Source organism: Petromyzon marinus, unplaced genomic scaffold, assembly GCF_048934315.1.
Source record: "Petromyzon marinus isolate PM22_M1 ecotype Great Lakes invasive population unplaced genomic scaffold, UKy_Petmar_22M1.pri1.0 PM_Scaffold_127, whole genome shotgun sequence".
Classification (NCBI taxonomy): domain Eukaryota; kingdom Metazoa; phylum Chordata; class Hyperoartia; order Petromyzontiformes; family Petromyzontidae; genus Petromyzon; species Petromyzon marinus.
Window position 1 is genome coordinate 111,538 of NW_027423088.1, and position 23,787 is coordinate 135,324.

At 53.9% G+C, this 23,787-nt stretch overlaps 1 protein-coding gene across 1 annotated transcript in view; it reads right to left on the bottom strand.

Annotated features, from left to right (window-relative positions):
• LOC116937023 (neural cell adhesion molecule 1-like) overlaps positions 1–23,787 on the bottom strand; it is a 94,169-nt gene that overhangs the window by 3,136 nt on the left and 67,246 nt on the right. Inside the window, exons 5-6 of the mRNA XM_076063459.1 lie at positions 13,600–13,762; positions 1,532–1,597 (exon numbers count right to left, since the gene is read on the bottom strand). Coding sequence (XP_075919574.1) covers positions 1,532–1,597; positions 13,600–13,762 — 229 coding nt within the window. The remainder of the gene's footprint in view (positions 1–1,531; positions 1,598–13,599; positions 13,763–23,787) is intronic.

Below are 23,787 nucleotides of genomic sequence, written 5' to 3' on the forward strand. Positions count from 1 at the left end.
GGTATGTACAGTGTAGTGTGTGTGGTATGTACAGTGCAGTGTTTGTGGTGTGTACCGTGTAGTGTTCTGTGCAATCTACAGTGTGGTGTGATGTGTGATGTATAGTGTGTGGTATGTACAGTGTAGTATCATGTGTAATGTACAGTGTAGTGTGGTGTGCAATGTACAGTGTAGTGTGATGTGTGATGTGCAGTGTGTGTGGTATGTACAGTGTAGTGTTATGTGTAATGTACAGTGTAGTGTTTTGTGCAATGTACAGTGTAGTGTGGTGTGTGATGTACAGTGTGTGGTGTGTACAGTGTAGTGTCATGTGTAAATGTACAGTGTAGTGTGATGTGTAACGTACAGTGTAGTGTGGTGTGTAATGTGCAGTGTGTGTGGTATGTACAGTGTAGTGTTACGTGTAATGTGCAGTGTAGTGTTCTGTGCAATGTACAGTGTAGTGTGATGTGTGATGCACAGTGTGTGGTGTATACAGTGTAGTGCCATGTGTAATGTACAGTGTAGTGTGATGTGTAATGTACAGTGTGTGTGGTGTGTACAGTGTAGTGTCATTTGTATGTACAGTGCAGTGTGGTGTGTACCGTACAGTGTAGTGTGGTGTGTAATGTACAGTGTGTGTGGTGTGTACAGTGTAGTGTTATGTGTAATGTACAGTGTAGTGTGGTGTGTGATGTGCAGTGTGTGTGGTGTGTAATGTACAGTGTGTGGTGTGTACTGTGCAGTATCATGTGCAATGTACAGTGTAGTGTGATGTGTAATGTACAGTGTAGTGTGGTGTGTAATGTGCAGTGTGTATGGGATGTACAGTGTAGTGTCATGTGCAATGTACAGTGTAGTGTTCTGTGCAATGTACAGTGTAGTGTGATGTGTAATGTACAGTGTGTGGTGTGTACAGTGTAGTGTCATGTGTAATGTACAGTGTAGTGCGATGTGTAATGTACAGCGTAGTGTGGTGTGTAATGTACAGTGTGTGGTGTGTGCAGTGTAGTGTCATGTGTGATGTGCAGTGTGTGGGTGTGTACAGTGTAGTGTCATGTGTAATGTACAGTGTGTGGTGGTGCGTACAGTGTAGTGTGTGATGTACAGTGTGTGGTGTGTACAGTGTGGGTGTGATGTACAGTGTGGTGTGATGTACAGTGTGTGGTGTGTACAGTGTAGTGTGATATACAGTGTAGTGTGATGTGTAATATACAGTGTAGTGTGATGTGTGATGTACAGTGTGCCGGTGTGTACAGTGTGGTGTGCTGTGTAGTGTACAGTGCCGTGCCGCGCGCACTGTACTGTAACGTGTACTGTATTGTGTACTGTACAGTGTGCTGTGTTGTGTACTGTATTGTGTACTGTATTGTGTACAGTTCTTTCTGCGGCGCGATGTACTGTACTGTGTACTGTATTGTGTACAGTGCGGTGTACAGTGCAGTGTGCAGTGTTGTGTACTGTACTGTGTGCTGTATTGTGTACAGTGATGTGTACAGTGCTATGTACAGTGCTGTGTACAGTGCTGTGTACAGTGTGGTGTACAGTTTACTCGATGTTGGCCAGTGGCTCTGAGTTCTTCTCAGCGACTTCGTTTCGTCCCACGGCGACGAACAAACTGAGACAGAGACACAGAGACACGTGGAGACACACAGAGACACGTGGAGACACAGAGAGACAGAGAGAGACAGAGACACGTGGAGACACGTGGAGACACACAGAGACACGCGGAGACAGAGACACAGAGACAGAGACACAGAGACACGTGGAGACAGAGAGAGACACAGAGACAGAGACACACAGAGACAGAGACAGAGAGACAGAGAGAGAGACAGAGACACAGAGAGACAGACACAGAGAGACAGAGAGAGATACACAGAGAGACAGAGAGAGACACAGACAGAGACACAGAGAGACAGAGAGAGAGACAGAGACACAGAGAGACAGAGAGACACAGAGAGACAGAGAGAGAGACAGAGACACAGAGAGACAGAGAGACACAGAGAGACAGAGAGAGAGACACAGAGAGACAGAGACACAGAGACAGAGACACAGAGACAGAGAGAGACAGAGACACACAGAGACAGAGACACGTGGAGACACGTGGAGATAGAGACACAGAGAGACACAGAGACACGTGGAGACACGTGGAGACACAGAGAGACACGTGGCCACAGAGACACAGAGAGACACACAGAGACAGAGACAGAGAGACACAGAGAGACACAGACACGTGGAGACACAGAGACACACAGAGACACACAGAGAGACACGTGGAGACAGAGACACAGAGACAGAGACAGAGACACACAGAGAGACAGAGAGAGACAGAGAGACACAGAGAGACACAGAGACACGTGGAGACAGAGACACACACAGAGACACAGAGACACGTGGAGACAGAGACACAGAGAGACACACAGAGACACAGAGACACAGAGACAGAGACACAGAGAGACACAGAGACAGAGACAGAGAGACACGTGGAGACAGAGACACACAGAGACACAGAGACAGAGACACAGAGACACAGAGACACAGAGACACAGAGAGACACGTGGAGACACGTGGAGACACACAGAGACACAGAGACAGAGACACAGAGACAGAGACACAGAGACACAGAGACACACGTGGAGACACGTGGAGACACACAGAGACAAACAGAGACACAGAGACAGAGACACAGAGACAGAGACACAGAGACACGTGGAGACACACAGAGAGACACGTGGAGACACAGAGAGACAGAGACACAGAGACACGTGGAGACAGAGACAGAGAGAGACAGAGACACAGAGACAGAGACACAGAGACACACAGAGACAGAGACACAGAGACACAAAGACACGTGGAGACAGAGAGACAGAGACAGAGACACGTGGAGACAGAGAGACAGAGACACAGAGACACAGAGAGACACACAGAGACAGAGACACACAGAGACAGAGACACAGAGACAGAGACACGTGAAGACAGAGACACAGAGACACAGAGACACAGAGAGACACAGAGACAGAGAGAGACAGAGACACAGAGAGACAGACACAGAGACACAGAGACAGAGACACGTGGAGACAGAGACACAGAGACAGAGACACAGAGACACAGAGACACAGAGAGACACAGAGAGACACAGAGACACGTGGAGACACGTGGAGACACAGAGACACGTGGAGACAGAGAGACACGTGGAGACAGAGAGACAAGTGGAGACACAGACAGAGACACAGAGACACGTGGAGACAGAGACACAGAGACACAGAGACACAGAGAGACACAGAGACACAGAGAGACACAGAGAGACACGTGGAGACACGTGGAGACACAGAGACACGTGGAGACAGAGAGACACGTGGAGACAGAGAGACACGTGGAGACAGACAGAGACACAGAGACACGTGGAGACAGAGACACAGAGACAGAGACACAGAGACAGAGACACAGAGACACAGATACACAGAGAGACACAGAGAGACACAGAGACACGTGGAAACACGTGGAGACACAGAGACAGAGAGACACGTGGAGACAGAGAGACACGTGGAGACACAGACAGAGACACAGAGACACGTGGAGACACAGAGAGACACGTGTAGACACAGAGAGACAGAGATACAGAGACACGTGGAGACAGAGACAGAGAGAGACAGAGACACAGAGACAGAGACACACAGAGACAGAGACAGAGAAACAGAGACAGACACACAGAGACACACACAGAGACAGAGACACACACAGAGACACAGGGTGAGAAAACAGAGAGACACAGAGACACAGAGACATGGACATTCAATACTCAACTCTCTCCCCGTGTCTGTCTCCCCGTGTCTGTCTCCCCGTGTCTCTCTCTCTCCCCGTGTCTCTCTCCACGTGTCACTCTCTCCCCGTGTCTCTCTCCCCGTGTCTCTCTCCCCGTGTCTCTCTCTCTCCCCGTATCTCTCTCCCCGTGTCTCTCTCTCCCCGTGTCTCTCTCTCCCCATGTTTCTCTCCCCGTGTCTCTCTCCCCATGTCTCTCTCCCCATGTCTCTCTCTCCCCGTGTCTCTCTCTCCCCATGTTTCTCTCCCCGTGTCTCTCTCCCCATGTCTCTCTCCCCCCGTGTCTCTCTCCCCCGTGTCTCTCCCCCCGTGTCTCTCTCCCCGTGTCTCTCCCCCCGTGTCGCTCTCTCCCCGTGTCTCTCTCTCCCCGTGTCTCTCTCCCCGTGTCTCTCTCTCCCCGTGTCTCTCTCCCCGTGTCTCTCTCCCTGTGTCTTTCTCCCCGTGTCTCTCTCTCTCCCCGTGTCTCTCTCCCCGTGTCTCTCTCCCCGTGTCTCTCTCTCCCCGTGTCTCTCTCTCACCCCGTGTCTCTCTCTCTCGCCGTGTCTCTCTCTCCCCGTGTCTCTCTCTCTCCCCTCTCTCCCCGTGTCTCTCTCTCTCTCCCCATGTCTCTCTCTCCCCGTGTCTCTCTCTCTCTCTCTCCCCGTGTCTCTCTCTCCCCGTGTCTCTCTCTCTCTCCCCGTGTCTCTCTCCCCGTGTCTCTCCCCGTCTCTCTCTCCCCGTGTCTCTCTCCCCATGTCTCTCTCTCTCCCCGTGTCTCTCTCTCTCCCCGTGTCTCTCTCTCCCCTCTCTCCCCGTGTCTCTCTCTCTCCGTGTCTCTCTCTCCCCGTGTCTCTCCCCGTGTCTCTCTCTCCCCGTGTCTCTCTCCCCGTGTCTCTGTCTACTTGTTTGTCACTTTGTCTCTCTGCCCGGAGTCTCTCTCTCCCCGTGTCTCTCTCCCCGTGTCTCTCTCTCCCCGTGTCTCTCTCTCCCCGTCTCTATCTCCCCGTGTCTCTCTCCCCTCTCTCCCCGTGTCTCTCTCTCTCCGTGTGTCTCTCTCCCCTCTCTCCCCGTGTCTCTCTCTCTCCCCGTGTCTCTTTCCCCGTGTCTCTCTCTCCCCGTGTCTCTCTCTCTCCCCGTGTCTCCCTCTCCCTGTGTCTCTCTCCCCGTGTCTCTCTCTCCCCGTGTCTCTCTCCCCGTGTCTCTCTCCCCGTGTCTCTCTCCCCGTGTCTCTCTCTCTCCCCTCTCTCCCCGTGTCTCTCTCTCTCCCCGTGTCTCTCTCTCCCCGTGTCTCTCTCTCCCCCGTGTCTCTCTCTCTCCCCGTGTCTCTCTCTCCCCTGTCTCTCTCTCTCCCCGTGTCTCTCTCTCTCTCCCCGTGTCTCTCCCTGTGTCTCTCTCCCCTCTCTCCCCGTGTCTCTCTCTCCCCGTGTCTCTCTCTCCCCGTGTCTCTCCCCGTGTCTCTCTCCCCTCTCTCCCCGTGTCTCTCTCTCCCCGTGTCTCTCTCTCCCCGTCTCTCTCCCCGTGTCTCTCTCTCCCCGTGTCTCTCTCCCCTCTCTCCCCGTGTCTCTCTCTCCCCGTGTCTCTCTCCCCATGTCTCTCTCTCCCCTCTCTCCCCGTGTCTCTCTCTCCCCGTGTCTCTCTCTCCCCTCTCTCCCCGTGTCTCTCTCTCCCCGTGTCTCTCTCTCCCCGTGTCTCTCTCTCCCCTCTCTCCCCGTGTCTCTTTCTCCCCGTGTCTCTCTCTCCCCGTGTCTCTCTCTCCCCGTGTCTCTCTCTCCCCGTGTCTCTCTCCCCGTGTCTCTCTCTCCCCGTGTCTCTCCCCGTGTCTCTCCCCGTGTCTCTCTCTCTCCCCGTGTCTCTCTCTCCCCGTGTCTCTCTCTCCCCATGTCTCTCTCTCCCCTCTCTCCCCGTGTCTCTCTCTCCCCGTGTCTCTCTCCCCTCTCTCCCCGTGTCTCTCTCTCCCCGTGTCTCTCTCTCCCCGTGTCTCTCTCTCCCCTCTCTCCCCGTGTCTCTCTCTCCCCGTGTCTCTCTCCCCGTGTCTCTCTCTCCCCGTGTCTCTCCCCGTGTCTCTCTCTCTCCCCGTTTCTCTCTCTCCCCTCTCTCCCCGTGTCTCTCTCTCCCCGTGTCTCTCTCTCCCCGTCTCTCTCTCCCCGTGTCTCTCTCCCCGTGTCTTTCTCTCCCAGTGTCTCTCTCCCCTCTCTCCCCGTGTCTCTCTCACCCCGTGTCTCTCTCCCCGTGTCTCTCTCTCCCCTCTCTCCCCGTGTCTCTCTCTCCCCGCGTCTCTCTCTCCCCGTGTCTCTCTCTCCCCTCTCCCCCGTGTCTCTTTCTCCCCATGTCTCTCTCTCCCCGTGTCTCTCTCTCCCCTCTCTCCCCGTGTCTCTCTCTCCCCGTGTCTCTCTCCCCGTGTCTCTCTCTCCCCGTGTCTCTCTCTCCCCGTGTCTCTCCCCGTGTCTCTCTCTCCCCGTGTTTCTCTCTCTCCCCTCTCTCCCCGTGTCTCTCTCTCTCCCCGTGTCTCTCTCTCCCCGTGTCTCTCTCTCTCCCCGTGTCTCCCTCTCCCCGTGTCTCCCTCTCCCCGTGTCTCTCTCCCCGTGTCTCTCTCTCCCCGTGTCTCTCTCCCCGTGTCTCTCTCCCCGTGTCTCTCTCCCCGTGTCTCTCTCTCTCCCCTCTCTCCCCGTGTCTCTCTCTCTCCCCGTGTCTCTCTCTCCCCGTGTCTCTCTCTCCCCGTGTCTCTCTCTCCCCGTGTCTCTCTCTCTCCCCGTGTCTCTCTCTCTCCCCGTGTCTCTCTCCCTCTCTCCCCGTGTCTCTCTCTCTCCCCGTGTCTCTCTCTCCCCGTGTCTCTCTCTCCCCGTGTCTCTCTCCCCGTGTCTCTCTCTGCCCTCTCTCCCCGTGTGTCTCTCTCTCCCCGTGTCTCTCTCCCGTGTCTCTCTCTCCCCGTGTCTCTCCCCGTGTCTCTCTCTCCCCGTGTCTCTCTCTCCCCGTGTCTCTCTCTCTCCCCGTGTCTCTCTCTCTCTATCCGTGTCTCTCTCCTCGTGTCTCTCTCTCCCCGTGTCTCTCTCTCCCCGTGTCTCTCTCCCCTCTCTCCCTGTGTCTCTCTCTCCCCGTGTCTCCCTCCCCGTGTCTCTCTCTCCTGGTGTCTCTCCCCGTGTCTCTCTCTCCCCGTGTCTCTCTCCCCGTGTCTCTCTCTCCCCGTGTCTCTCTCTCCCCGTGTCTCTCTCTCCCCGTGTCTCTCTCCCCTCTCTCCCCGTGTCTCTCTCCCGTGTCTCTCTCTCCCCGTGTCTCTCTCTCTCTCCGTGTCTCTCTCCCCGTGTCTCTCTCCCCGTGTCTCTCTCCCCGTGTCTCTCTCTCCCCGTGTCTCTCTCCCCCTCTCTCTCCGTGTCTCTCTCTCCCCATGTCTCTCTCCCCGTGTCTCTCCCCGTGTCTCTCTCTCCCCGTGTCTCTCTCTCCCCATGTCTCTCTCCCCGTGTCTCTCTCCCCGTGTCTCTCTCTGTCTCTCTCTCCCCGTGTCTCTCTCCCCGTGTCTCTCTCTCCCCGTGTCTCTCCCCGTGTCTCTCTCTCCCCTCTCTCTCCGTGTCTCTCTCCCCGTGTCTCTCTCCCCGTGTCTCTGTCTACCTGTTTGTCACTTTGTCTCTCTCCCCGTGTCTCTCTCTCCCCGTGTCTCTCTCCCCGTGTCTCTGTCTACCTGTTTGTCACTTTGTCTCTCTCCCCGTGTCTCTCTCTCCCCGTGTCTCTCTCCCCGTGTCTCTCTCCCCGTGGCTCTCTCTGCCCGTGTCTCTGTCTACCTGTTTGTCACTTTGTCTCTCTCCCCGTGTCTCTCTCTCCCCGTGTCTCTCCCCGTGTCTCTCTCTCCCCGTGTCTCTCTCTCCCCGTGTCTCTCTCTCCCCGTTTCTCTCTCCCCGTGTCTCTCTCTCCCCGTGTCTCTCCCCGTGTCTCTCCCCGTGTCTCTCTCTCTCCCCGTGTCTCTCTCTCCCCGTGTCTCTCCCCGTGTCTCTCTCCCCGTGTCTCTCTCCCCTCTCTCCCCGTGTCTCTCTCTCCCCGTGTCTCTCTCCCCGTGTCTCTCTCTCCCCGTGTCTCTCCCCGTGTCTCTCTCTCTCCCCGTTTCTCTCTCTCCCCTCTCTCCCCGTGTCTCTCTCTCCCCGTGTCTCTCTCTCCCCGTCTCTCTCTCCCCGTGTCTCTCTCCCCGTGTCTTTCTCTCCCCGTGTCTCTCTCCCCTCTCTCCCCGTGTCTCTCTCTCCCCGTGTCTCTCTCCCCGTGTCTCTCTCTCCCCTCTCTCCCCGTGTCTCTCTCTCCCCGCGTCTCTCTCTCCCCGTGTCTCTCTCTCCCCTCTCTCCCCGTGTCTCTTTCTCCCCATGTCTCTCTCTCCCCGTGTCTCTCTCTCCCCTCTCTCCCCGTGTCTCTCTCTCCCCGTGTCTCTCTCCCCGTGTCTCTCTCTCCCCGTGTCTCTCTCTCCCCGTGTCTCTCCCCGTGTCTCTCTCTCCCCGTGTTTCTCTCTCTCCCCTCTCTCCCCGTGTCTCTCTCTCTCCCCGTGTCTCTCTCTCCCCGTGTCTCTCTCTCTCCCCGTGTCTCCCTCTCCCCGTGTCTCCCTCTCCCCGTGTCTCTCTCCCCGTGTCTCTCTCTCCCCGTGTCTCTCTCCCCGTGTCTCTCTCCCCGTGTCTCTCTCCCCGTGTATCTCTCTCTCCCCTGTCTCCCCGTGTCTCTCTCTCTCACCGTGTCTCTCTCTCCCCGTGTCTCTCTCTCCCCGTGTCTCTCTCTCCCCGTGTCTCTCTCTCTCCCCGTGTCTCTCTCTCTCCCCGTGTCTCTCTCCCCTCTCTCCCCGTGTCTCTCTCTCTCCCCGTGTCTCTCTCTCCCCGTGTCTCTCTCTCCCCGTGTCTCTCTCCCCGTGTCTCTCTCTGCCCTCTCTCCCCGTGTGTCTCTCTCTCCCCGTGTCTCTCTCCCCGTGTCTCTCTCTCCCCGTGTCTCTCCCCGTGTCTCTCTCTCCCCGTGTCTCTCTCTCCCCGTGTCTCTCTCTCTCCCCGTGTCTCTCTCTCCCCGTGTCTCTCTCCCCGTGTCTCTCTCTCCCCGTGTCTCTCCCCGTGTCTCTCTCCCCGTGTCTCTCTCCCCGTGTCCCTCTCCCCGTGTCTCTCTCCCCGTGTCTCTGTCTCTCCCCGTGTCTCTCTCTCTCCCCGTGTCTCTCTCTCTCTATCCGTGTCTCTCTCCTCGTGTCTCTCTCTCCCCGTGTCTCTCTCTCTCCCCGTGTCTCTCTCCCCTCTCTCCCTGTGTCTCTCTCTCCCCGTGTCTCCCTCCCCGTGTCTCTCTCTCCTGGTGTCTCTCCCCGTGTCTCTCTCTCCCCGTGTCTCTCTCCCCGTGTCTCTCTCTCCCCGTGTCTCTCTCTCCCCGTGTCTCTCTCTCCCCGTGTCTCTCTCCCCTCTCTCCCCGTGTCTCTCTCCCCGTGTCTCTCTCTCCCCGTGTCTCTCTCTCTCTCCGTGTCTCTCTCCCCGTGTCTCTCTCCCCGTGTCTCTCTCCCCGTGTCTCTCTCTCCCCGTGTCTCTCTCCCCTCTCTCTCCGTGTCTCTCTCTCCCCATGTCTCTCTCCCCGTGTCTCTCCCCGTGTCTCTCTCTCCCCGTGTCTCTCTCTCCCCATGTCTCTCTCCCCGTGTCTCTCTCCCCGTGTCTCTCTCTGTCTCTCTCTCCCCGTGTCTCTCTCCCCGTGTCTCTCTCTCCCCGTGTCTCTCCCCGTGTCTCTCTCTCCCCTCTCTCTCCGTGTCTCTCTCCCCGTGTCTCTCTCCCCGTGTCTCTGTCTACCTGTTTGTCACTTTGTCTCTCTCCCCGTGTCTCTCTCTCCCCGTGTCTCTCTCCCCGTGTCTCTGTCTACCTGTTTGTCACTTTGTCTCTCTCCCCGTGTCTCTCTCTCCCCGTGTCTCTCTCCCCGTGTCTCTCTCCCCGTGGCTCTCTCTGCCCGTGTCTCTGTCTACCTGTTTGTCACTTTGTCTCTCTCCCCGTGTCTCTCTCTCCCCGTGTCTCTCCCCGTGTCTCTCTCTCCCCGTGTCTCTCCCCGTGTCTCTCTCTCCCCTCTCTCCCCGTGTCTCTCTCCCCGTGTCTCTCTCTCCCCGTGTCTCTCTCTCCCCTCTCTCTCCGTGTCTCTCTCCCCGTGTCTCTCTGCCCGTGTCTCTGTCTACCTGTTTGTCACTTTGTCTCTCTCCCCGTGTCTCCCTCTCCCCGTGTCTCTCTCCCCGTGTCTCTGTCTACCTGTTTGTCACTTTGTCTCTCTCCCCGTGTCTCTCTCTCCCTGCGTCTCTCTCTCCCCGTGTCTCTCTCTCCGTGTCTCTCTCCCCGTGTCTCTCTCTCTCCGTGTCTCTCTCCCCGTGTCTCTCTCCCCGTGTCTCTCTCCCCGTGTCTCTGTCTACCTGTTTGTCACTTTGTCTCTCTCCCCGTGTCTCTCTCTCCCTGTGTCTCTCTCTCCCCGTGTCTCTCTCCCCGTGTCTCTCTCCCCGTGTCTCTGTCTACCTGTTTGTCACTTTGTCTCTCTCCCCGTGTCTCTCTCTCCCTGTGTCTCTCTCTCCCCGTGTCTCTCTCCCCGTGTCTCTCTGCCCGTGTCTCTGTCTACCTGTTTGTCACTTTGTCTCTCTCCCCGTGTCTCTCTCTCCCTGTGTCTCTCTCTCCCCGTGTCTCTCTCCCCGTGTCTCTCTCCCCGTGTCTCTGTCTACCTGTTTGTCACTTTGTCTCTCTCCCCGTGTCTCTCTCTCCCCGTGTCTCTCTCCCCGTGTCTCTCTCCCCGTGTCTCTCTCTCCGTGTCTCTCTCCCCGTGTCTCTCTCCCCGTGTCTCTGTCTACCTGTTTGTCACTTTGTCTCTCTCCCCGTGTCTCTCTCTCCCCGTGTCTCTCTCTCTCTCTCCCTGTCTCTCTCCCCGTGTCTCTCTCTCACTCTCTCTCCGCGTCTCTCTCCCCGTGTCTCTCTCTCCGTGTCTCTCTCCCCGTGTCTCTCTCTCCCTGTGTCTCTCTCTCCCCGTGTCTCTCTCCCCGTGTCTCTCTGCCCGTGTCTCTGTCTACCTGTTTGTCACTTTGTCTCTCTCCCCGTGTCTCTCTCTCCCTGTGTCTCTCTCTCCCCGTGTCTCTCTCCCCGTGTCTCTGTCTACCTGTTTGTCACTTTGTCTCTCTGTCCGGAGTCTTTCTCTCCCCGTGTCTCTCTCTCTCCCCGTGTCTCTCTCTCTCCCCTCTCTCCCCGTGTCTCTCTCTCCGTGTCTCTCTCCCCGTGTCTCTCTCCCCATGTCTCTCTCCCCGTGTCTCTTTCCCCGTGTCTCTCTCCCCTCTCTCCCCGTGTCTCTCTCCCCGTGTCTCTCTCCCCTCTCTCCCCGTGTCTCTCTCTCCCCGTGTCTCTCTCCCCGTGTCTCTCTCTCACTCTCTCCCCGTGTCTCTCTCCCCTCTCTCCCCGTGTCTCTCTCCCCGTGTCTCTCTCCCCGTGTCTCTCTCCCCGTGTCTCTCTCTCCCCGTGTCTCTCTCCCCGTGTCTCTCTCTCCCCTCTCTCCCCGTGTCTCTCTCCCCGTGTCTCTCTCCCCGTGTCTCTCTCTCCGTGTCTCTCTCTCCGTGTCTCTCTCTCCCCGTGTCTCTCTCCCCGTGTCTCTCTCTCCCCGTGTCTCTCTCCCCGTGTCTCTCTCCCCGTGTCTCTCTCCCCGTGTCTCTCTCCCCTCTCTCCCCGTGTCTCTCTCCCCGTGTCTCTCTCCCCTCTCTCCCCGTGTCTCTCTCTCCCCGTGTCTCTCTCTCCCCGTGTCTCTCTCCCCGTGTCTCTCTCTCACTCTCTCCCCGTGTCTCTCTCCCCTCTCTCCCCGTGTCTCTCTCCCCGTGTCTCTCTCCCCGTGTCTCTCTCTCCCCGTGTCTCTCTCCCCGTGTCTCTCTCTCCCCTCTCTCCCCGTGTCTCTCTCCCCGTGTCTCTCTCTCCGTGTCTCTCTCTCCCCGTGTCTCTCTCCCCGTGTCTCTCTCTCCCCGTGTCTCTCTCTCCCCGTGTCTCTCTCCCCGTGTCTCTCTCCCCGTGTCTCTCTCTCCCCTCTCTCCCCTCTCTCCCCGTGTCTCTCTGCCCGTGTCTCTGTCTACCTGTTTGTCACTTTGTCTCTCTCCCCGTTTCTCTCTCTCCCCGTGTCTCTCTGCCCGTGTCTCTGTCTACCTGTTTGTCACTTTGTCTCTCTGTCCGGAGTCTCTCTCTCCCCGTGTCTCTCTCTCCCCGTGTCTCTCTCCCCGTGTCTCTCTCTCCCCGTGTCTCTCTCTCCCCGTGTCTCTCTCCCCGTGTCTCTGTCTCCCCGTGTCTCTCTCTCTCCCCGTGTCTCTCTCTCTCCCCGTGTCTCTCTCCCCGTGTCTCTCTCTACCCGTGTCTCTCTCTCTCCCCGTGTCTCTCTCCCCGTGTCTCTCTCTCCCCGTGTCTCTCTCTCTCCCCGTGTCTCTCTCCCCGTGTCTCTCTCCCCGTGTCTCTCTCTCCCCGTGTCTCTCTCCCCGTGTCTCTCTCTCCCCTCTCTCCCCTCTCTCCCCGTGTCTCTCTGCCCGTGTCTCTGTCTACCTGTTTGTCACTTTGTCTCTCTCCCCGTTTCTCTCTCTCCCCGTGTCTCTCTGCCCGTGTCTCTGTCTACCTGTTTGTCACTTTGTCTCTCTGTCCGGAGTCTCTCTCTCCCCGTGTCTCTCTCTCCCCGTGTCTCTCTCCCCGTGTCTCTCTCTCCCCGTGTCTCTCTCTCCCCGTGTCTCTCTCCCCGTGTCTCTGTCTCCCCGTGTCTCTCTCTCTCCCCGTGTCTCTATCTCTCCCCGTATCTCTCTCTCCCCGTGTGTCTCTCTCCCCGTGTCTCTCTCTCTCCCCGTGTCTCTCTCCCCGTGTCTCTCTCTACCCGTGTCTCTCTCTCTCCCCGTGTCTCTCTCCCCGTGTCTCTCTCTACCCGTGTCTCTCTCTCTCCCCGTGTCTCTCTCCCCGTGTCTCTCTCCCCGTGTCTCTCTCTCCCCGTGTCTCTCTCCCCGTGTCTCTCTCCCCGTGTCTCTCTCTCCCCGTGTCTCTCTCTCCCCGTCTCTCTCTCTCCCCGTGTCTCTCTCCCCGTGTCTCTCTCCCCGTGTCTCTCTCTCCCCGTGTCTCTCTCCCCGTGTCTCTCTCCCCGTGTCTCTCCCCTCTCTCCCCGTGTCTCTCTGCCCGTGTCTCTGTCTACCTGTTTGTCACTTTGTCTCTCTCCCCGTGTCTCTCTCCCCGTGTCTCTCTGCCCGTGTCTCTGTCTACCTGTTTGTCACTTTGTCTCTCTCCCCGTGTCTCTCTCTCCCCTCTCTCCCCGTGTCTCTCTCCCCGTGTCTCTCTCCCCGTGTCTCTCTCTCTCCCCGTGTCTCTCTGCCCGTGTCTCTGTCTACCTGTTTGTCACTTTGTCTCTCTCCCCGTGTCTCTCCCCGTGTCTCTCTCCCCGTGTCTCTCTCCCCGTGTCTCTCTCTCTCCCCTCTCTCCCCGTGTCTCTCTCCCCGTGTCTCTCTCCCCGTGTCTCTCTGCCCGTGTCTCTGTCTACCTGTTTGTCACTTTGTCTCTCTCCCCGTGTCTCTCTCCCCGTGTCTCTCTGCCCGTGTCTCTGTCTACCTGTTTGTCACTTTGTCTCTCTCCCCGTGTCTCTCTCTCCCCTCTCTCCCCGTGTCTCTCTCCCCGTGTCTCTCTCCCCGTGTCTCTCTCTCTCCCCGTGTCTCTCTGCCCGTGTCTCTGTCTACCTGTTTGTCACTTTGTCTCTCTCCCCGTGTCTCTCCCCGTGTCTCTCTCCCCGTGTCTCTCTCCCCGTGTCTCTCTCTCTCCCCTCTCTCCCCGTGTCTCTCTCCCCGTGTCTCTCTCCCCGTGTCTCTCTGCCCGTGTCTCTGTCTACCTGTTTGTCACTTTGTCTCTCTGTCCGGAGTCTCCGCGGCCCCGGCACAGCGAACGCCCCACCTGGGCTGTGACTCCCCTCCTGCGGGAGACGCAGCACGAAACGTCGGCCACCAGCATCAGGGCTGGCGCCAGGAGGAGGAGCCACAGCCACTGCTTAGCATCTACACACACAGATAGACACACACACATAGACACACACATAGACACACACACATAGACACACACAGATAGACACACACACACAGTGACACACACAGATACACACACACACACACAGTGACACAGAGATAGACACAGACACACACACACACACACAGTGACACACAATGACACACAGATAGACACACACAGATAGACACACACAGATAGACACACACAGATAGACACACACAGATAGACACACACAGATAGACACACAGATAGACACACAGATAGACACACAGATAGACACAGACACACAGACACACACACAGTGACACACAGATACACACAGATAGACACACACAGATAGACACACAGATAGACACATAGATAGACACACACAGATAGACACACACAGATAGACACAGACACACAGACACACACAGATAGACACACACAGATAGACACACACAGATAGACACACAGATAGACACACACAGATAGACACACACAGTGACACACAGATAGACACACACACAGTGACACACACAGAGACACACACAGTGACACACAGTGACACACAGATAGACACACACAGATAGACACACACAGATAGACACACACAGATAGACACACACACACAGACACACACAGAGACACACAGATAGACACACACACAGACACACACACAGTGACACACAGATAGACACAGACACACAGATACACACACACACAGTGACACACACACATAGACACACACAGATAGACACACACAGATAGACACACACAGATAGACACACAGATAGACACACACAGATAGACACACAGATAGACACACACAGATAGACACACACACACAGTGACACACAGTGACACACAGATAGACACACAGACAGACACACACAGATAGACACACACAGATAGACACACACAGATAGACACAGACACACACACAGTGACACACAGATAGACACACACAGATAGACACACAGATAGACACAGACACACAGACACACACACAGTGACACACAGATACACACAGATAGACACACACAGATAGACACACACACATAGACACACACAGATAGACACACACAGATAGACACACAGATAGACACACAGATAGACACACACACACAGACACACACAGAGACACACACAGATAGACACACACAGATAGACACACACAGATAGACACACACACAGACACACAGACACACACACAGTGACACACAGTGACACACAGATAGACACACACAGATAGACACACAGATAGACACACAGATAGACACAGACACACAGATAGACACACACAGATAGACACACAGATAGACACACACAGATAGACACACACAGATAGACACACAGATAGACACAGACACAGACACACACAGATAGACACACACAGATAGACACACACACAGTGACACACAGATACACACACACACACACAGTGACACACAGTGACACACAGACACACACAGATAGACACACACAGATAGACACACACAGATAGACACACACAGATAGACACACACACAGACACACACACAGTGACACACAGATACACACACACACACAGTGACACACAGTGACACACAGATAGACACACACAGATAGACACACACAGATAGACACACACAGATAGACACACACACAGACACACACACAGTGACACACAGATACACACACACACACACAGTGACACACAGACACACACAGATAGACACACACAGATAGACACACACAGATAGACACACACAGATAGACACACACAGATAGACACACACACACAGACACACACACAGTGACACACAGATACACACACACACGCACACAGTGACACACAGTGACACACAGATAGACACACACAGATAGACACACACAGATAGACACACACAGATAGACACACACACACAGACACACACAGAGACACACACACACAGTGACACACAGTGACACACAGATAGACACACACAGATAGACACACACAGATAGACACACACAGATAGACACACACAGTGACACACAGATAGACACACACAGATAGACACACACAGATAGACACACACACACAGTGACACACAGATAGACACAGACACACAGATACACACACACAGACACACACACACACACAGACACACACACAGACACACACACAGACACACACACACAGACACACACAAAGACAAAGACAAAGATCCCCCATATAGCCTGTAACAGACTGTAGGGGCAAGTGCTGTTAGCGAGCACCTATGAAGGCCGGAACGGTACACGAGGGGGTGGGTGGCCAGCACCACGCCCGACCGCCTTTGTCTCCCCAGTGACGATGTTTACACACCGCACCAGGTACTCATTTGAGGCTGAGTCGACCTAGGGGAGGCCCGGGACCGGTTCAGATAATCGTCACTGGTGTAGGCCGTGAGCGGGAATCGAACCCGGGTCGCCAGGTTCATAGCGCAGCGTAGCGCTAACCACTACACTACCGCTCCCCACACACAGACACAGACACACAGACACACACAGACACACACACAGACACACACAGACACAGACACACAGACACACAAAGACACACACAGACTCACACACACACAGATAGACACACACAGATAGACACACACACAGACACACACACAGTGACACACAGATAGACACAGACACACAGATACACACACACAGTGACACACACACATAGACACACACAGATAGACACACACAGATAGACACACACAGATAGACACACACAGATAGACACACACAGATAGACACACAGATAGACACACACAGATAGACACACACACAGTGACACACAGTGACACACAGATAGACACACAGACAGACACACACAGATAGACACACACAGATAGACACACACAGATAGACACAGACACACACACAGTGACACACAGATAGACGCACACAGATAGACACACACAGATAGACACAGACACACAGACACACACACAGTGACACACAGATAGACACACACAGATAGACACACACAGATAGACACACACAGATAGACACACACAGATAGACACAGACACACAGACACACACAGTGACACACAGATAGACACAGACACACACACACAGTGACACACAGATAGACACACACAGATAGACACACACACATAGACACACACAGAGACACACACACACAGTGACACACAGATAGACACACACACATAGACACACACAGATAGACACACACAGATAGACACACACAGATAGACACACACACATAGACACACACAGATAGACACACAGACAGATAGACACACAGACACACACACAGTGACACACACACACAGATAGACACACACAGATAGACACACACAGATAGACACACACAGATAGACACACAGATAGACACAGACACACAGATAGACACACACAGTGACACACACAGATAGACACACAGATAGACACACACAGATAGACACACAGATAGACACACACATAGACACACACAGATAGACACACAGATAGACACACACAGATAGACACACACAGATAGACACAGACACACAGACACACACACAGTGACACACAGATAGACACAGACACACACACACAGTGACACACAGATAGACACAGACACACAGACACACACACACAGTGACACACAGATAGACACACACAGATAGACACACACAGATAGACACACACAGATAGACACACAGAGATAGACACAGACACACAGACACACACACACAGTGACACACAGATAGACACACAGATAGACACACACAGATAGACACACACAGATAGACACACACACATAGACACACACAGATAGACACACACAGATAGACACACAGACACACAGACACACAGATAGACACACACAGATAGACACACACAGATAGACACACACAGATAGACACACACACAGTGACACACACAGATAGACACACACAGTGACACACATATAGACACACACAGATAGACACACAGATAGACACACACAGATAGACACACACAGTGACACACAGATAGACACACAGATAGACACAGACACACAGACACACACACAGTGACACACAGATATACACAGACACACAGACACACACACACAGTGACACACACACACAGATAGACACACACAGATAGACACAGACACACACAGATAGACACACACAGATAGACACACACAGATAGACACACACAGATAGACACACACAGATAGACACAGACACACACACAGTGACACACAGATAGACACAGACACACACACAGTGACACACAGTGACACACAGATAGACACACAGATAGACACACAGACACACACACAGTGACACACAGTGACACACAGATAGACACACACAGATAGACACACACACATAGACACACACAGTGACACACAGATAGACACACACAGATAGACACACACACATAGACACACACAGATAGACACACAGATAGACACACACAGATAGACACACAGATAGACACACACAGTGACACACAGATAGACACACACAGATAGACACACACAGATAGACACACACAGTGACACAGATAGACACACACAGATAGACACACACAGATAAACACACACACATAGACACACACAGATAGACACACAGATAGACACACACAGATAGACACACAGATAGACACACACAGTGACACACAGATAGACACACACAGATAGACACACACATAGACACACACAGATAGACACACAGATAGACACACACAGATAGACACACAGATAGACACACACAGTGACACACAGATAGACACACACAGATAGACACACACAGATAGACACACACAGTGACACACAGATAGACACACACAGATAGACACACACAGATAGACACACACAGATAGACACACAGATAGACACACACAGATAGACACACACAGATAGACACACACAGATAGACACACACAGATAGACACACACAGATAGACACACAGATAGACACACACAGATAGACACACAGATAGACACAGACACACAGACACACACACAGTGACACACAGATAGACACAGACACACACACACAGTGACACACAGTGACACACAGATAGACACACAGATAGACACACAGACACACACACACAGTGACACACAGTGACACACAGATAGACACACACAGATAGACACACACACATAGACACACACAGATAGACACACAGATAGACACACACAGATAGACACACAGATAGACACACACAGTGACACACAGATAGACACACACAGATAGACACACACAGTGACACACAGATAGACACACACAGATAGACACACACAGATAGACACACACACATAGACACACACAGATAGACACACACAGATAGACACACAGATAGACACACACAGTGACACACAGATAGACACACACAGATAGACACACACAGATAGACACACAGATAGACACACACAGATAGACACACAGATAGACACACACAGTGACACACAGATAGACACACACAGATAGACACACACAGATAGACACACACAGTGACACACAGATAGACACACACAGATAGACACACACAGATAGACACACAGATAGACACACACAGATAGACACACACAGTAACACACACAGATAGACACACACAGATAGACACACAGATAGACACACACAGTGACACACAGATAGACACACACAGATAGACACACACATAGACACACACAGATAGACACACAGATAGACACACACAGATAGACACACAGATAGACACACAGTGACACACAGATAGACACACACAGATAGACACACACAGATAGACACACACAGTGACACACAGATAGACACACACAGATAGACACACAGATAGACACAGACACACAGACACACACACAGTGACACACAGATAGACACAGACACACACACACAGTGACACACAGTGACACACACATAGACACACACAGATAGACACACAGATAGACACACACAGATAGACACACAGATAGACACACACAGTGACACACAGATAGACACACACAGATAGACACACACAGTGACACACAGATAGACACACACAGATAGACACACACAGATAGACACACACATAGACACACACAGATAGACACACACAGATAGACACACAGATAGACACACACAGTGACACACAGATAGACACACACAGATAGACACACACAGATAGACACACAGATAGACACACACAGATAGACACACAGATAGACACACACAGTGACACACAGATAGACACACACAGATAGACACACACAGATAGACACACACAGTGACACACAGATAGACACACACAGATAGACACACACAGATAGACACACACAGATAGACACACACAGATAGACACACACAGTAACACACACAGATAGACACACACAGATAGACACACACAGATAGACACACACAGTGACACACAGATAGACACACAGACACACACACAGTGACACACAGATAGACACACACAGATAGACACACAGATAGACACACACAGATAGACACACACAGATAGACACACACAGTGACACACACAGATAGACACAGACACACACAGATAGACACACACAGATAGACACACACAGATAGACACACAGATAGACACATAGACACACACAGATAGACACACAGATAGACACACACAGATAGACACACAGATAGACACACAGTGACACACAGTGACACACAGATAGACACACAGATAGACACACAGACACACACACACAGTGACACACAGTGACACACAGATAGACAACAACAACAACAACCGCCATTCGCCACTAAGTGGCGGTGACGTCACCACGACGCTTGTGCCAGGCTATGTGCACCCTGAGGCCACGTGAAGTGTCGAACGCCCGCTGGCAGGAGGTCACTGGGCAGACCCAGGTGCCACGGGTCGACTGACTGAGATGACTGGCTGATGCACCACCTGTGCCCCCTACTGTGCCAACCTGCTGTGCTTTAGCCACCCGGCGCTCCGCTCGTTGTTGTGAGCGTCACTCCTCCGCCCTCCGTTGTTGTTGGAGGGCGACTGCCTCCAACTGCCCAGTAGCGGCATCCTTCACGAGCCTCCTCCACAGAGGCCGATCTTGACACTGCTGGTACCGGTCATCGGCAAGTCCACTCAGCTCCACGTCCTCCTGTACCACATCACTCCATCCATTCTCTAGCCCGTGCCGCGCCCGCTTAGCCCCCTCAATCCGGCCAAACAAAAGCTGTTTCGGCATGCGGTGGCTGGGCATGCGGGCTACATGACCCAGCCAACGCAGCCTTGCCTGCCGGAGGAGCTCACCGATGGGACCGTGCCCAGATCTTTCAAGGATTTGTGAGCTCCTCACACAATCCAGCCTGGTTAAACGCAGGATGGATCGTAGGCAGGCCAGCCTAAACGTTTCTAACCGGCGAAGATGTTCCATTAGGGGGGTCCACGTTTCGCAAGCGTAGAGAAGGGAGGGAATGACCGTGGCCGAGAAGACCTGAAGCTTAGTGCGGAGCGACAGACCAGGTAGCTTCCACACAGCGTTACGCAACCGATAAAAAGATATTGCCGCTCGACTGATTCGGAGTGAGACCTCTGCTTTTAAACTGGAGCCAGTCATAAGCACACTGCCCAGGTATGGGAAACTCTCCACTCTCTCCACAACTGCCCCATCAACGATTGGGAGTTGTGGGGGTGGAGTGTCCAATGGTACAAAATACCCAGGCAGGTGCTTAGTATTGGTGGGGCTGATGGTAAGGCCCCATCTCTTAGTGGCACGCTCCAGTCTCAGCAGCAGCGTCTCCAACTCCTCCTCTGAATGAGCAGCTATTACCAAATCATCGGCATACATAACGTGGTTGAGCAATAGGGAGCCATCCCTTGACCGCACCTGGGCATCGATCAGCCTCCCATTATTTCTGTACCAATTGGAAATTCCCCCGGTACAGCTATTGAAGGCTTCATGAACTCCGTGGTAAAATGGATGTTAAATAATGTGGGAGCCAGAGGATATGCCTGTCGCACCCCAAGGTATACAGGGAATGGCTCTGACTCCCGGCCACGTAGTTTTACCCGGGCCCGCTCATCATCATGAAGGTCCTTACTGATCATAAGCAGAGGGTCAGGGACTCCGAAAGCACTAAGAACAACCCAGAGCCAGGCCTACTGATGGTATCATAGGCGTTGACCAGGTCAATAAAGCAGAGATGTAGGTCTTGTTGGAATTCCCTACACCTCTGCTGTAGCAAACAGACGGAAAATATGGCATCTATGCAGGACCGCCCTTTCCTGAAACCGCATTGGGGCTCCGCAAACCTCTCCTCAGCGTGCCTGGCAAGGCGATAATGAATAATCCTTGACAGGACCTTTCCCGGCACACTGAGGAGTGAGATGCCCCTGTAGTTGTTACAGTCTGTGCGGTCCCCCTTCTTAAAGAGGGGGACCACCAGGGCATCCTTCTAATCCTGCGGAACCCGTCCAGTGGTCCAGATTGTTGTTATGATGTCATGTAGGGCAGTCTGTGCACAAACGCCACCCTCCCTCAGCATTTCGCTTGGGAGATCATCTCTGCCCGCTGCCTTTCCTGGTCTCAGACTCCGGATCGCCTTCAGTACTTCCTCAACAGATGGCACCTCAGCCAGCCACTCGCAGGGGGTGACTTCTTCCAATATTTGAGACACCGCAGCCTCAGCAGGGTCATCCTCACTTTGTGCCACGATGTTTTCCTGGCTGAGGGATTTTCCCTCCCTTAGGACCTCACAGAAATGCTCAGCAAATCTGCAAACCTGTTCCTGGGGGTCGGAGATTGGATCACCGTTTTTTCCCCTAATGATGGTAATAGGTGTGGCGCTGCAGGTTACTTTTTTGATGGAGTTAAATAGAGATTTGTGATCACGGGCCACTGAGGCAGACTCCATCTCCTCAGCAACCCGCGACCACCACCCATCCTTGCATCGCCTCACGGCTCTCCGAACCTCCGAGCGAAGGCTGCGGTAAGCCTCCTCATTCTCTGATGTGGGATGCCGTTGCCGATGAGAGTGGGACTGTCGTTTTTTTATTAGCCAGCTTGAACACTTCCTCTGTCAGCCAGGGTCTCTGGCGAGGTCTGGACCACGTACCCAAAGCAGCCAATGCAGCTGCATGAGTCACAGTCTTAAACCTCGCCCATTTACCCTCGACATCAGGAGTGGGGGACGATGCCAACACCAGCCGCAAGCGATGATGAAATTCTCGCTTGCAACCTTCATCAGCTAACCGAGACCAGGCCACGTTAGGTTGGAATGGGGTCCTGGGTGTACACCCACCACCGGAGTGGAAGAATGGCAGGCGCATCTTACAGATGACTAGTCGATGGTCAGAGGGCAGATCAGCTCCACGGTAGGTCCTGGTGTCAAGGACATGGGCTCGCATTCGCTGGTCCGTCACGATGTAGTCCAGCAGATGTTCTTGCTTGGACCCGGCATGCATCCATGATGTTGTGTGGATGCGCCGATGCTGGAACAGCGTGCTGGTAATTACAAGCCCATGGGCTGCACAAAAATCTAGCAGCCTCCTACCGTTGTTATTGAGCTGATCTGGCCCATGCCCTCCAATCACTCCAGACCAGGTGCCAGCATCATGACCAACTCGGGCATTGAAGTCACCCAACAAGATGACTCTATCCCGAGGGGCCACTTTAGCCAGCACCTGTGACAGGAGGTCATAGAAGGCATCTGACTCATCGGCCTTGGCTGCATCTCTCCACGGATGTTCATCTTCGGTGGGGGCATAAGTAACCACGACCACCACTCCTCGCCTCCGGTTGATGGAAAGGCGAGCCCAAAGTAGCCTGGGGCTTACAGCTTCCCACACCTCACCGCCACGCTCCCATGCCCCCTTCATTCTTTAGTTCAAAAGAAGAGCCACACCCTGTTGTTTGGCAGTCTCCTGCCCCGAGTAGAGAACTGTCCACCCCTCATGGTGGCAGGAGCCGGAACCGGTCCATCGGACCTCCTGAATGCCACAGAGATCCAGGCGGTACCGGTCCAGCTCCCGACAGAGGAATGGCAGCCTCTCCTCCGCAGTGAGCGTTCGAACATTCCACGTGGCCACACGAAGTGGCTTTTCGTTGT